Source organism: Terrapene carolina, unplaced genomic scaffold (assembly GCF_002925995.2).
Source record: "Terrapene carolina triunguis isolate 2854851 unplaced genomic scaffold, T_m_triunguis-2.0 Scaffold194, whole genome shotgun sequence".
NCBI lineage: Eukaryota > Metazoa > Chordata > Testudines > Emydidae > Terrapene > Terrapene triunguis.
This window is the reverse complement of record NW_020664545.1, coordinates 8128425-8140845: the sequence shown is the minus strand read 5'-3', so window position 1 is coordinate 8140845 and position 12421 is coordinate 8128425. Positions and strand designations below refer to the sequence as shown.

The window sequence follows — 12421 nt, the reverse complement described above, 5'->3', positions numbered from 1 at the left end:
TCATTTATTCGTCTATTTTCTTGAGCCCCTGATGATGGCTGTAACTCTAGGGTGAGAAGGGACGTCCTTTGTGTTTCCTTTTTGAAGTGCGGTTAGACTCGGGAATGTGACTGTAAAAATAACACCCAAGGGCTCCCACGTTTCGTCGCCCTGCAGCACCAGCTCCAGCCTGGCCCGTTTTACAAGCCAGAGGCGATGGGGTGGTCCTGCCCGCTCCAGCGGGGATATGACAATCACCTGGATTCTTTCTGTCCTCCCCAGACCTGGAGATTCTGCCGTTGGATTGCAGCTATTCTGCATGACCCAGTTGACTCCAGCGCATGGTCCCATAGCTGTGCTGGTTCTTCAGGGCCAAAACTTGGTGTGGGTGAAAAGCCAGCAGAGCTCTGGCTTGGAAACGTGGTATGCCAGCACTGAATACAGATCCTGCTTTATTTCCAGTGACTACCGTGGTGTAACCGCACTTTGCAGGGCATGTTTATCACGACCTTTTAACTAGAAATCTCCAGCCCATTAGCCCTCCCAGGTCCCTACTGCTCTGAAGCCCCAGAATCATGTGGGGACGACATCTCCTGCAGCCCCCAGAACACTTAAAGCCAGAGGCTGTATCATTCCACCAGCGAACTGAAGTGTGAGAATGGAGCATTGCATTGTCATGCTTCTTTGAGGGCTGCCACTGGCTGCTTTTATTTAAAATCCACTTGAAAAAGACCGTTGCTTATAAATAACGACAGCCTGAGGGCTTCATCTCAGTCAGCAGGAATAGGAAAAATCTTTAGGTTTTGATGTGTTTCGGAAGGATCTTAAGCTTTTGTATATGTAAAATAAAGACTTGTCCATCTGAAAAGGAAGATGAGTGTTCTGACTATGTCTCCTTTGCACTGCAGGCAGATGAATTGCAGAACAAGGCGGCACTTAACAGGCCACTAAGGTAGCTTGTTCCAAATCAACCCCCCCAACCTCCAGAAGCTGCAGCTTAACTCCGGTTTTATATTCCTCGCTGGTGCGCTGCACGGTAAACTTTTAGAAACAGAATCGAAATAAACCAGCGTGACTCTTTTTACCCACTACATTTAAACGCTGCCTGCAGCCAGCGTCGGGGCGTTATTTACGGGCCACGGTTTGCAGAGTGCGTTCGTCTCAAACCCAGTATGTAGGGAGCACGGCTTGGTGGTTTGTATTATGGGTGTCCCTACAGGCTCTACCAAAGAGCCAGGGCCCTATCATGCTGGGTGCTGCACAGACCAAGGCTTTGTCTACACTGGCACTTTGTCGGCAAAACTTTGGTTGTTCCGGGGTGTTTAAAAAAAACACACCCACCCCTCCAAACGACAAAAGTTTGACCAATTAAAAGCGCCGGTGTGAACAGTACTTTGTCGGCAGGAGCACTCTGCTGTCGACAAAACCGCTGCTGCTCGTGGGGGGTGAACATTTTTTGTCGGCAGGAGAGCTCTCTTCTACTGACAAACAGCAGCTACGCTGCGTGGCTTTTCTCCTCGTAGTGTAGCCATGGCCTTAGAGACAGTGCTGTCTGCTCAGTCTAGAAACAGACAAGACGAAGGGCAGAAAAGCATCATCTCCCCTTTACAAGGGGGAGAGGCCCGGAGAAGTTAAGTGATGTGGCCAAGGGCACAGAAAATCTGTGGTCAAGCCAGGAATTGAACCCAGCCCTTCTGAGTCTCAGGCTGGTCCCTCGCCCACACCACCACTTTGTCTTGCAAGGCTTGAGATTGTTAATCAGAGGGATGCCTAGTTCTAAGACTTACTGCCCTCGTCTTTCCTCAGGGCCCATTGCAACCAGGTAGTGTCAGTGTGGAGCAGGGCTAAAGGATGTGCTGGCCTGACGCATGTGACGTCGGTGTGACGCCGCTGCAGTTAGTGTATCGCTCGTGAATGTGCTAACCTGGCCCCCTGTGTCAGCGCTGCACATACTCACCACAAGCGTGTCCGTGCACTGTGCGGTGTACCATGGCTGGAGTCCTGCTTTGCCAATTCTCTCCCCTTTGCAGGGCCGGTGCTACCATTAAGGCGAACTAGGCGGTTGCCTAGGGCGCCAAGATTTGGGGGCGCCAAAAAGCGGTGCCCCCAATTTTTTTTACAGCGTTTCTACACCCCCTCCCCGAGCGCATGGTCGCCGCTCCACTTCTCCCGCCTCCCAGGCTTGCAGCGCCAATCAGCTGTTTGGCGCCGCAAACCTGGGAGGGGAGGAGAATTAGAGCAGGGGCGGCGTGCTCGGGGAGGAGGCAGAGCAGAGGTGAGCTGAGGTGGGGAGCTGCCACACGGCTCCCCGGGGGGGGAGCCTCAGGGCAGGGGGGGAGCTGCTGCGGGGGAGCGGGAGGGTATTGGGGAGCTGCCGCAGGGCTGGGGGGGGGTGCACAAGGTGGAAGTTTCACCTAGGGCACGAAACTTCCTTGCACCGGCCCTGCCCCTTAGGTGGGGGAGCCGACGAGTTACTGTGTAAGGGTTGGGGGCATATGGCAGAGCACTAGACCTCAGCAATCGTGTTTTGCAAAGAATGGCCCAAATTCACTGGTGAGCTACATGGGGGTGAGTTTCACCACTAGGGTGTGATTTGTAGTTACTCAGCTCCTATGCTCGGGGTGGGGGTTAAAGGTGATATCAAGCCATCTTGGTACACCCTGTATTCTAGGAGCTAGAAGGGGCCTGCCCGGGCCTGCTGTAGTTAGAGCAGCCCTTAGGCCTAGTGATCACCTTAGTGATCCTCCACTGCATTTCCTGGGGCTGGTGAGACTCCATTGATCCACACCGCGTCGCTCCCTCGGCCTTCCCCTCCTTACAAACAGCTGCAAAGCCGTCTCCCCCCGTCTAGGGAGGAAGGCTGGCCCAGTGGTTAGAGTGCCAGCCTCAGTCCTGAGAGACCAGGGGTCCAAGTCCCTGATCTGCCCCAGGCTCCTGCTGAGACTGGCTTAGCCTCTCGCCGCTCCGGTTCCCCATCTCCACCGTGGGGGTAACAGCACTGCCCTGCCCGACGGGTTTGGGGGGGGATTGTGAGGTGCTCAGTTACTTTGATGATGGGGGGCTATGTGCTAGGGACAGTGTGGGGTGTGAGGGAGGTGGGGGATTTGTCTGAAGGGCTGTGATGGGGGGAGCGGGGTGTAAGATGAAGGGCATCTGTTGGAGGTGGGTAGCTGAAATGAAATTGGCTGGGGGCTGGGAACTCAGCTGGAATGCGGGGGGAGGGTAGAAATGTTGCCAGCCCTCCTGATGTTTGGGTGGCTTTTAAAGGGTTCGCCTTGGTTTCGGCCTCCTGCTGAAATTTTGCCCTTAGCCAAAATGGCCACCATCGCGCCTTCATGTCAATAGGTCTGAAGCCAGCACGACAGCCTCTATAGCCACTTAACCTTGGTAGGCAAAAGTGAGGCTGACCCCCGGTAACGGTGGCTACCGTCTTCCCGTAATGTCAACAGGGGGGAAGTCAGGCCGCCCTCAGGCAAGATGGCGCCTTCATCGCGGTGCGAGGCTCTGGCAGAGGAAAGGTGGATGCAGAGACTGGCCCTGCGGGCAGCAGGGAGGCCGCAGGTGTGGAGCTAGGCAGGAAACAGCAATTAGAGGAAATTGGGGGCACGAAGCAGACTAAGAGGGTGTGGGGGAGGGAACATGGGGGATAACAGAGCAAAGGGGGAGGGACTTTGGGCAGGAGACTGTGGTGGGCACAGGGAAAATGAGAGTGGGGGCTGCTGCTTGCCCTGTCTAGCTGGTTGGGGAAGCTCCCCAGCCCCAAGGAGACAGGTGAGGGGAATCCGAGACCCCTCGTTTTTGTGTGTGTATTTCAGGGTGATTAGGCCATCCGAGCTTTGGTCCATCCTTAGCCTGATGAATCTCCTTGACGTTGTGGGAAATCAACCACCCACTGGCAGAGCTCTCAGAGCTAAGCAGGAGCGAGCTAGAAGGGAATGTGAATGGGCCCCCTCCCCTGGACACCCCTGGGCTGGAGGAAGTGCGGCTGTTGCTAATTCAGTGGGTGACGCTCTTCTCTGGAAGTCATGACCGTGTCAATGCCCCAGGTTGACGTCAAAATGTACGTGGGTGGGGCTGTCTTTTAGCGAGGACATTGTTCCTCTGAGAGCTCATGGCCCCCGGACACAGAGAAAAGAGGTAGTTAATCTTGCTGTCCTGGCCAAATTCCAGAACCTTCTAAAAATAAATGCTCTCCGTGATCTTGCTTAGTTATGGTATTCATCGCTTCCTGTCCCAAACCGGTGGTGGGGAGTTCCTGGGTTCCAGGCCAGCGGTGGCTGAGATCGCAGCACATCCACATTTGAAGTCAAGTTTAATGGTAAGACTAGGGTGCTCGCTCATAAAAGGCAGAGCTTCTCCTCTACCTGAGAGCCAACTACTTACCCTCCCACCTTCTTCGGTGAAATAACCTACCGTAACTCATCCCAGGAGCGTTACCATTTAGGAATAGAACTGTGCCAAGGACAAACATGTAAGGTAAGGGCACTGAAGAGAGAATTAGTTAGGTGTTTCGTTAATTGCAACGAACAGGAAGCCAGCTAACTAGTGCCAGCTGTCTTGGCTTGGAAGAGATCTGGGCTGCGTGGAAGACAAAGCCATCCGTTTATTGGATATTGCTATTTAACTTGGGGGGGGGGGTTGTCACATTTAGGGTGCATCCCACGAGGGCTAGAGTAAAACCAAAGCTCCTAGTAGAGGTTTAGGGTTAGGTCTCTGTCTGCTCAAAGGGTTTGGTTGGTCTGACGGTGGAAGCTGACTAGCTAGTCATCTTTGCAGTCCTGCGGCTCGTAGTGTTTCAGGACTTTCAATATATCCGGCTTCTCCTCTGTCTCCAGCAGCTCCCCTTCAAGGGAAACCAAGGATTCCACAAGCCACGTTACAGGAGGGTTCTGCAACAAAAAATCCATCACTTCATCCAAGGCCTCCCAAGCGTTGGCCACCTTCTCCCGGCTCTGGTTTAGGACGTTGCCGGACAAATCCTGGAAGGAGTTGGCGGAGGAGAAGTACCCGTGCAGCTCCGCCATGTTCTGATGCACTTGCTGCATCTTTTCCTGGAGATGTGCGGGAAGGCCTCTGACATTGGACAAGAGGTTCAGGTACGTAGCTTGCAGCTGCTGCGTCAGGCTACGGGACATCTCCAAGGTCTTGGACTCCACCTGCCGTGAGACAGCAAAGGAAGAGTTAGTGACGTGAGGTTTGCCTGGACGCCGCCGTCGCTGGCTTAGACCCTGTTTCTAGTGAAGATACCTGGAGCTGCCTGGAGCCGCTGTCCTTGCTGCGGCTGGCTTGGGAGTTGTGATCCGTGCTGCTGCTGGCTGGGGTGCCGCTGTCCGTGCTGCCCCCTGGCTTGGTCTGGAGGCCCACTTCCTGCTTCTGGCTCCACTGTTCCCACATCCCGTGCAGTTTCTCCTTGCTGCTCGGAAGCTTCTTCTCTTGCTGGATGTGTTCAATCTGCAGGGTGGAGAAAGCACCGTGGAGTCAGGCTGGACACCGTGAGCTGACCAAGAGCAGAGAGGGAGGCTGGACGGGGAGGGGCGATAACAGCGATCCGGCGGAGTCCGAGGCCACGCGGCTCCCAGGCGGCACAGTTTGCAGGCCGAGGAGAGGGCCGGGGGTGTTCTTACCAGGTCGATAGTCTGGTGGAGCTGAGAGAGGTTCTCGTGAGTATTCTGCCTGGTCTGTCTCAGCTTGTTCAGGATCAGCATGAAGGCCCGGTTCCGCAGACTGGTGGACAGGGACCCCAGCCGCACAAAGCAGCCCTTCTTGCGGTGTTCTGCTGCGGAGGCGTCCAGCCCCTCCATTGTGAGTGCAGCTGGAGAGAGAGAGAGGTGGACACCACATTAAGGAGGAGGCGGGAACTATGGTCTGGAGCCTCACAGGTATTTCTGTCCCTCAGTGCCATTGATCTCAATGGAAGTTTGGAGCCCAAATACTGTACCTTGGAGGATCTGGGCCTATACAACTTCCCAGGAGGTAAATAGGAAACTTGTTTAATGAGTTCCTTGGGGAAGCAGGTCCAGAGACCGCCTGCTGCAGGAGTGATAAGTACAAGGGGTGACACCTAGTGCAGGTGAGGGGGACATTGGGGTGTGTGTGCTAAGATCTGGGGGACTCAGCCCTTTTATAGCACCCCCGAGAAGAGCGGTGCTTCGGGCAGCTTCTCACCTAGCTCCTTCTCCGTCAGGGGCAGATACCGATTCATCAGCTCTTCCGACTTGTCCAGCGCTCTGTCCACGCTGCGGAGGAAGAGCTGACCCACTCTAGAGCTCATGAGGCTGCGTAGGCTGTTGGTCATGGCTGTTCGGGTGCTACCCCCGAAGTGGGGATGGCTCGGATTGTTGGCCCGGGCCGCCTTGGGGTCACTGCTGGTTCCCGCGCCCTTTGCTTGCGCCGGCGTGGCCTCTGTCTCTTTGTAAGAGACCGGCTCTGTTGTGTCTGTCACCACCTGGAAGCAGGAGTAGCTGGGGTCAGGGAGAGAGACCTGGCGGTGACTCAGAGGAGGGAGAGGACACTGGGTCAGAAGGGCAAGTTCCCCCAGCTAATCCTGGGGAGGCCTTCACACCAGGACACTAACAACCCTCCTGCCTAGGCAAGGGGGGCTCCCGCTGCTGCCTCCATGTCTGAGATCCCCCGACTGACCAGTGTAAGCTTCCTTCCAAGCAGATCCTGGGCCTACGAGGAAGGATGGTCCAATGGTTAGGGCACCTGTGGGTTGAATTCCCTGCTCTGCCACTGACTCCCTGCGTGACCTCGGGCAAGTCACTTAGCCTGCCCGTGCCTCCGTTCCCCATCTGTACAATGGGGTAACAGCCCTGCCTCGGGGCGGGGGTTGGATAAAGAGTGTGAAGTGCTCAGAGACTAGGGAAAAGGAGGCCACGTAAATACCAGACAGGCAGCTAGTGAGCCGCTCTTCACAGCAGTCAGTGTTCTAGCATTGCCATGGCACTCAGCGACTGGCCGTTCCAACGGCGGGTCGCCCGCAAGGTTCCCCGCGCCTGGGCTGGGTTCGTCTCTCGGTGGGAGATGCCCTTCCCAAGAAGGCTGCGGAGGCAGAGATGGTTACCTGCTTGGGTGGCTGCGGAGGGGCTGGCAGCTTCCCTTTAGCCAGCCCCTTGCTCCTGGTCTCCTTGGCTGGCCCAGCTGTTGGGACAGACAGCGGGGTGGTTAATGAGCCGTTGTGGAGCACTGGGCAGACGCCGAGGGATCGGGCCTAGGCTGCGGGGCGGCCGTGTCTGCGAAGATGGAGCATGCGGCACCGTCTGTGCTTTAAATGACGATCAATCCACATGGAGCACTTGCCCTGAGGTTTTCACCCCCCCGGCTCAGCGTGTGTCCCCTGCAGATGGGCCAGTGTCACTGTCCCCTTTCCATTTCCCCTTCTCTGAGGCCCAGAGAGGCGACGTGAACTGGTGCTTGACTTCCTGGGGCAAGACAGGCTGAGTTCCAGCCCTGCCTCCAGCTCCCCAGCCTGTGATCTCTCGGGAAGCTCCCAAAGGGAATGTGAATATCCTGCAAGCTGTGGAATTTCCTCTCCCCCAACAGCTGTTCCCCAGGGACTGGCGCTGAGCCCCTATCCATGACAGAGTGTGACAGGCGAACGGAGAGCGCCCCCATCAGACCCGGTCCAGCTCGGGGAGACATCCCCACGCTGGCTGTCCTCGAGCCAGCGTGCTAAGAACAGCTGCACGGCCGGACTAGCCAGAGACTGGCCTTCTACATGAAGACCAGCAACGGCCCCGATTCCTGGGAGCTCCCGGTGCAAGAATGCTTGAGGGAAAGGATCAAAACCAATCCGGCGTCTCCCAGCGGCTGTAATCGCCAGCTTCACCCTCGGGTTCCCCGCCTACTCCCCAAGCTCCGGCCGCCGACCCACGACTCACTCTGAGGTCCCCAGTCAGCTGCAGCCAGCTGGGCAGGAGAGACGGCTGCAGCGGCCCCGAGCGCCGCTTCTTTCTCGGCCCGCTTGCAGGTGGGTTCGGTGGTGGGGCAGCTGTCTTGCATGGAGTCATCAGGGGCCAGCTCGTAAACGGAGGCGACCAAGGGCATGCTGACCACCCTGTTCACTGCAAACTAAACCCAGGAAAATAGCCACGGGGGTTAAGGAAAAAGGATCGGCTTGCACCAGCTCCCATTCCAACCCCGGGGGAACGGCTCTGGGCTTTCTGCCCCTGCGGCACTGCAGGGAGAGAGCGAAAGGCCCTTCCCGCTGCACTGTGTCTAGGGGTGTGAATGGGCTCTCCCTTCTGTACACGGGCGGGGTGCCTTGGGCCGCTGCCCATCCCCACGGTGGGCCCAGGGGCGGCAGGTTATATGGGCCTGTGGTGTCCGTGCTCCAGGAATATTCATGTCCCGTGGGCCCGGCTCCACCAATGCGTCTCTCCCCCGGCTCCGCCTGCCACCCCCGCGCACCTGCCCCGGAGCGTCTCCCAGCCCCGCCTGCTGCCCCGGGCGATTTAAAAGGGCCCGGCGGGCCCCAGCCGTCACCGCCAGCAGCGCAGCAGGGCTAAGACAGCTTCCTGCCCGGCCTTGCTCCACGCCACTCCCGGAAGCGGCTGGAATGGCCCTACGGCCCGGGGGGAGTCTCCACGTGCTGCCCGCGCCCCGAGCGCTGACTCCACAGCTCCCATTGGCCGGGGACTGCGGCCAATGGGAGCTGCGGGGGCAGTGCCTGTGGGCAGTGGCGTGAAAAGACCTTCTGGCCCCTCCGCCTAGGAGCCGCTGCCAGAGGGGTGTGCAGGTCACTTTCGGGAGCCACCCAAGGTAAGCACTGCCCCCCTCACCCTCTCCCACACTCCAACCCCCTGCCCTAGCCCAGAGCCTGCCCCCTGCCCCCACTCCTCCACCCCAGCCCAGAGCCCATACCCAAACTCCCTCCCAGGGCCCACCCCCACTTCTCCCCCCCACCCCCTGCCCTAGCCTAGAGCCCGCACACAAACTCCCTCCCAAGCCCGCCTCCCGCCCCCACTCCTTCACCCCTGCCCCAGCCCAGAGCCCACACCCCATACCCAAACTCCCTCCCAGAGCCCACCCCCCACCCCCACTCCTCCACCCCTGTCCCAGCCCAGAGCCCGCACCCAAACTCCCTCCCAGAGCCCGCCCCCTGCCCGACTTCTCCCCCCCACCCCCTGCCCCAGCCCAGAGCCCACATCCAAACTCCCTCCTTCACACAAACTCCCTCCCAGAGCCCGCCCCCACTCCTTCACCCCTGCCCCAGCCCAGAGCCTGCACCCAAACTCCCTCCCACAGCCTGCACCCCAAACCCCTTCCTGCACCCAAACTTCCTCCCAGAGCATTAGGCAGGTGTTTGTGGGGGTGGGGGCAGGACTTGAACCCGGAACTGTTCTGGGCATCAGCAAAAATTATACAAATCTGCCGCCCCTGGGTGGGCCATGCGTTGGTGTAATCTGCTTTCCAAGACAAAGAGCCCGGGGCCTTGTCTCTCAGGCCCCAGGTCCCAGGGGCAGACAGCTAGCACTAGAACTGTGGGCGCAGAGTGTTTCTTTAGGTACAAGGGATCTCACCCCTATATTTCCCCCCCGCCCCATTGATCTCCATGCACAGGCTCAATGTGGCACAGGCAGGCTGTCCAGGATAGGCCTACCTGCTGTTCCCTGTTGTCTGATGAAGCCATCTGCAGTCCAGTGTCGGAGGAAGCTGCCTTCAGTCCATTTTCACCGGCTGGCAACGTGACATCCGGACTTGCTGATGGGATGGAATGGGGAAGATAAGGTAGGTCAGGGGAAAAAGTTGCCCAGACTAGCTAGAAAGCAGAACAGCGTCTTGTTGCGCTAGGGGCTGTATATCCACAGTGAGAGACAGTCCCTGCCCCCAGAGGGTTTACGGTCTAAAGAGACCAGACAGGTGAAGGAGGGGGAGAAAGCAGGAGTATCATCATCCCCACTTTACAGATGAGCAAACTGAGGCAGGCAGAGAATTAACGACTTGCCCAAGGTTGGGCACCGTCTGTGGCGGAGGCAGGAATAGAACCCAGGTCTCTTGAGTCACACTTAACCACGAGACCAACCTTCCTTTTGTGCGTAACAGTCTCCACTAGGGATGAACAGGTGGTGCGCAATGAGAACTGTGGGGGGGAAAGGCTAGGTTAAGGCCGTGTCTACACGATGAAGACTCCGGCAGCGTTGCTATACTGGCGTAACACCAGCATGTAAATACGGCCTCTGCCCCGGCAGGGGTTTTTCCATAAGCGTGGGAACGCCACCTCCCCGCATGACGTTAGCTATGGGGATGGATGTGTTCTTTCATCAGCACAGCTACGTCTGCACTGGCGGGCAGCTCGGCGCAGCCGGGCCAGTCAGGGCTGTGGGTTTTTCACACCAATGTAGCCAAGTCGGCCTGACTTCTAATATCAACCAAACCTAAGTGTCGCCCTCCCCGCGCTGCGTGTACTGGGCAATGTTTACAACGGCGTCAAGGAACCGTGTTGGCTAGAGAATTGTCTGAGCCTAAATCCCTCACTTCCCTGCCCTCCAGAGAGACCAGCGCTGGGAAAACCTCAGCGGACGATAGTTCGGCTGCGGGTGTCAACGGGACAAGGGAAGTTTCAGCACCATTCGAGGAAAGGTGACTGAGCCATGGGTCAGGCCTTGGGGCAGGTGGGGGGCTTTAGGGAGAATGGGGCAGGGGAGAATCTCACGGGTCTGCACGTACATCCACTTCCATGTGTGTTTGGGTAGCAAGCAGGACCCAATCAGCATCTGACTGGTTCAAGCAGGGTTACTCAGCCATCTTCCAGTGCAAATAGATCAGCTCTCATCCGTAAACCGTCCATAGCAAAACACAGAGGTAGCCGAGGCTGCTGCCCCATCCCCAGTTTGGTGCTGCTCGGAGTATGGCAGAAATCAAGAGCTCTCCAGACAGGCTGGCAATGGAGCTTGATCCAGTGTCCTAACTCTCAGAGCAACTCCCCGTTCGCTACTCTGTACAAAGCAGTCCCTGCTCGACTGGCACCTAACCACCGCCCGGCCCCACAGGGTGGGCAGCGCCGAGATCGGAGTGAGACTCTGTGCTGACTGCTGAGGGCTGGCATATGGGCTGGATGGGGGAGCGACAGAGGCAGGGGCCTCGAAAAAGCTGCAGTCGTAGGAAGCGAATGGTGAGTCTCCTCTCACTTAGACTGGAGCTACACCAAGGGAGCCCTAGTCGCTTCACTATCAGATCCTGACCCACACCAGAATCAGGCCCCATATGCACCGCGTGTCCCTGTCGCTTCTCTTTGCCTTTGCCTGAGCGCAGCCTTCACCCCAGCTGAGCTGCGGGGAAGCTACACCCCACTGCTTGGAGCTCCGAGGCCAGACAAGCTTCCCCACAGGCCGCAGCACCAGTCCCCATCCAGGGAGAATTCCCTTGGCTCGGTGAACACCACAGCGGTTTCTCAGCAGCGCAGGTCAGCCAGCCTCTCCGTGGAGGTTTAAAGGCGACGCTCTGCTTGGCAGACCAAGGAAGCAAGAAGCTACCAAGGTTGGAGGGGAGTTTCCCCAGGGGAAGCCATGGGTGTCACAGGCTGGAGGGGGCGGTTACCCCAGATGTGGATGGGGTGCTTCCTTTGGGTGGCAGGTTTCCTGGAAGGCTGGGTTCATTTTGCCAACACCCATTAATGAAAGGAGGCAGAATGGTTCGATCCCTGGGAAGATACTGGAACAAATGATTGAACAATCGATCAGTCAGTACCTGGAGGATAAGAGGGTTAGCAGGAAGAACCAGCGTGGATTTGTCAAGAATAAATCATGCCAAACCAACCTCATTTCTTCCTTTGACAGGGATACTGGCCAGGGGGCTGAGGGTGGAGGGGGTGTAGACATGATATAGCTTGATTTCAGTAGGGCTTTTGACACAGTCCAAGTGACATTCTCATAAACTAGGGAACTGTGGTCTAATGAAATTACGGTACGATGGTTGCATAACTGGTTGAAAGACCAAACGCCGAGTAGCTATCAATGGTTTGCTGTCAAACTGGGAGGATGTATCTAGTGGTGTCACCCAGGGGTCAGTCCTGGGTCTGGTCCTATTCAATATCTCCATTAATGACTTGGACAACGGAGCGGAGCGTGTGCTTGTAAGTAACATTTGCCGATGACACCAAGTGGGGAGGGGTTGCTAGCACCGTGGAGGCAGGTTTAGAATTCAAAATGACCGTGACAAATTAGAGAATTGGTCTGAATTCAGCAGTGAAGACCAGTGCAATGTACTTTAATTAGGAAGGAAAAAAATCAAATGCACAGCTACAAAACGGGGAATGGCTGGCTAGGTGGTCGTATGGCTGAAAGGGAGCTGGGGGTTACAGTGGATCACACATTGAATATGAATCAACCATGCGATGCAGTTGCAAAAGGGGCTACTATCATTCTGGGGTGCATTGACAAAAGTTGTATGTAAGAGAAGGGAGGTAAGTGTCCTGTTCTACTTGGCACTGGTGAGGCTGCAG

At 57.0% G+C, this 12421-nt stretch overlaps 1 protein-coding gene across 1 annotated transcript; it reads right to left on the bottom strand.

Moving 5' to 3' along the window:
• Nucleotides 1-4739: 4739 nt before the first annotated feature.
• LOC112111724 (perilipin-3-like) lies at nt 4740-8025 on the bottom strand. Its single transcript, XM_026655071.1, has 6 exons — nt 7860-8025; nt 7043-7119; nt 6145-6424; nt 5604-5791; nt 5227-5430; nt 4740-5135 (listed from the first exon to the last, which is right to left on the bottom strand). Exons 1-6 carry the CDS (start codon nt 8023-8025, stop codon nt 4740-4742), a joined length of 1311 nt encoding a protein of 436 aa, XP_026510856.1.
• Between the last annotated feature and the right edge of the window lie 4396 nt (nt 8026-12421).

Bases quoted from the DNA above. Each gene is read 5' to 3' on its own strand.
- LOC112111724 (XM_026655071.1), bottom strand. From the start codon at position 8,025: ATGCCCTTGGTCGCCTCCGTTTACGAGCTGGCCCCTGATGACTCCATG. The intron at 5,792-6,144 runs GTGAGAAGCTGC...CTCTCTCTCCAG, and splicing joins CCTGACGGAGAAGGAGCTAG to CTGCACTCACAATGGAGGGG. The intron at 5,136-5,226 runs GTATCTTCACTA...GTCTCACGGCAG, and splicing joins GCGGCTCCAGGCAGCTCCAG to GTGGAGTCCAAGACCTTGGA.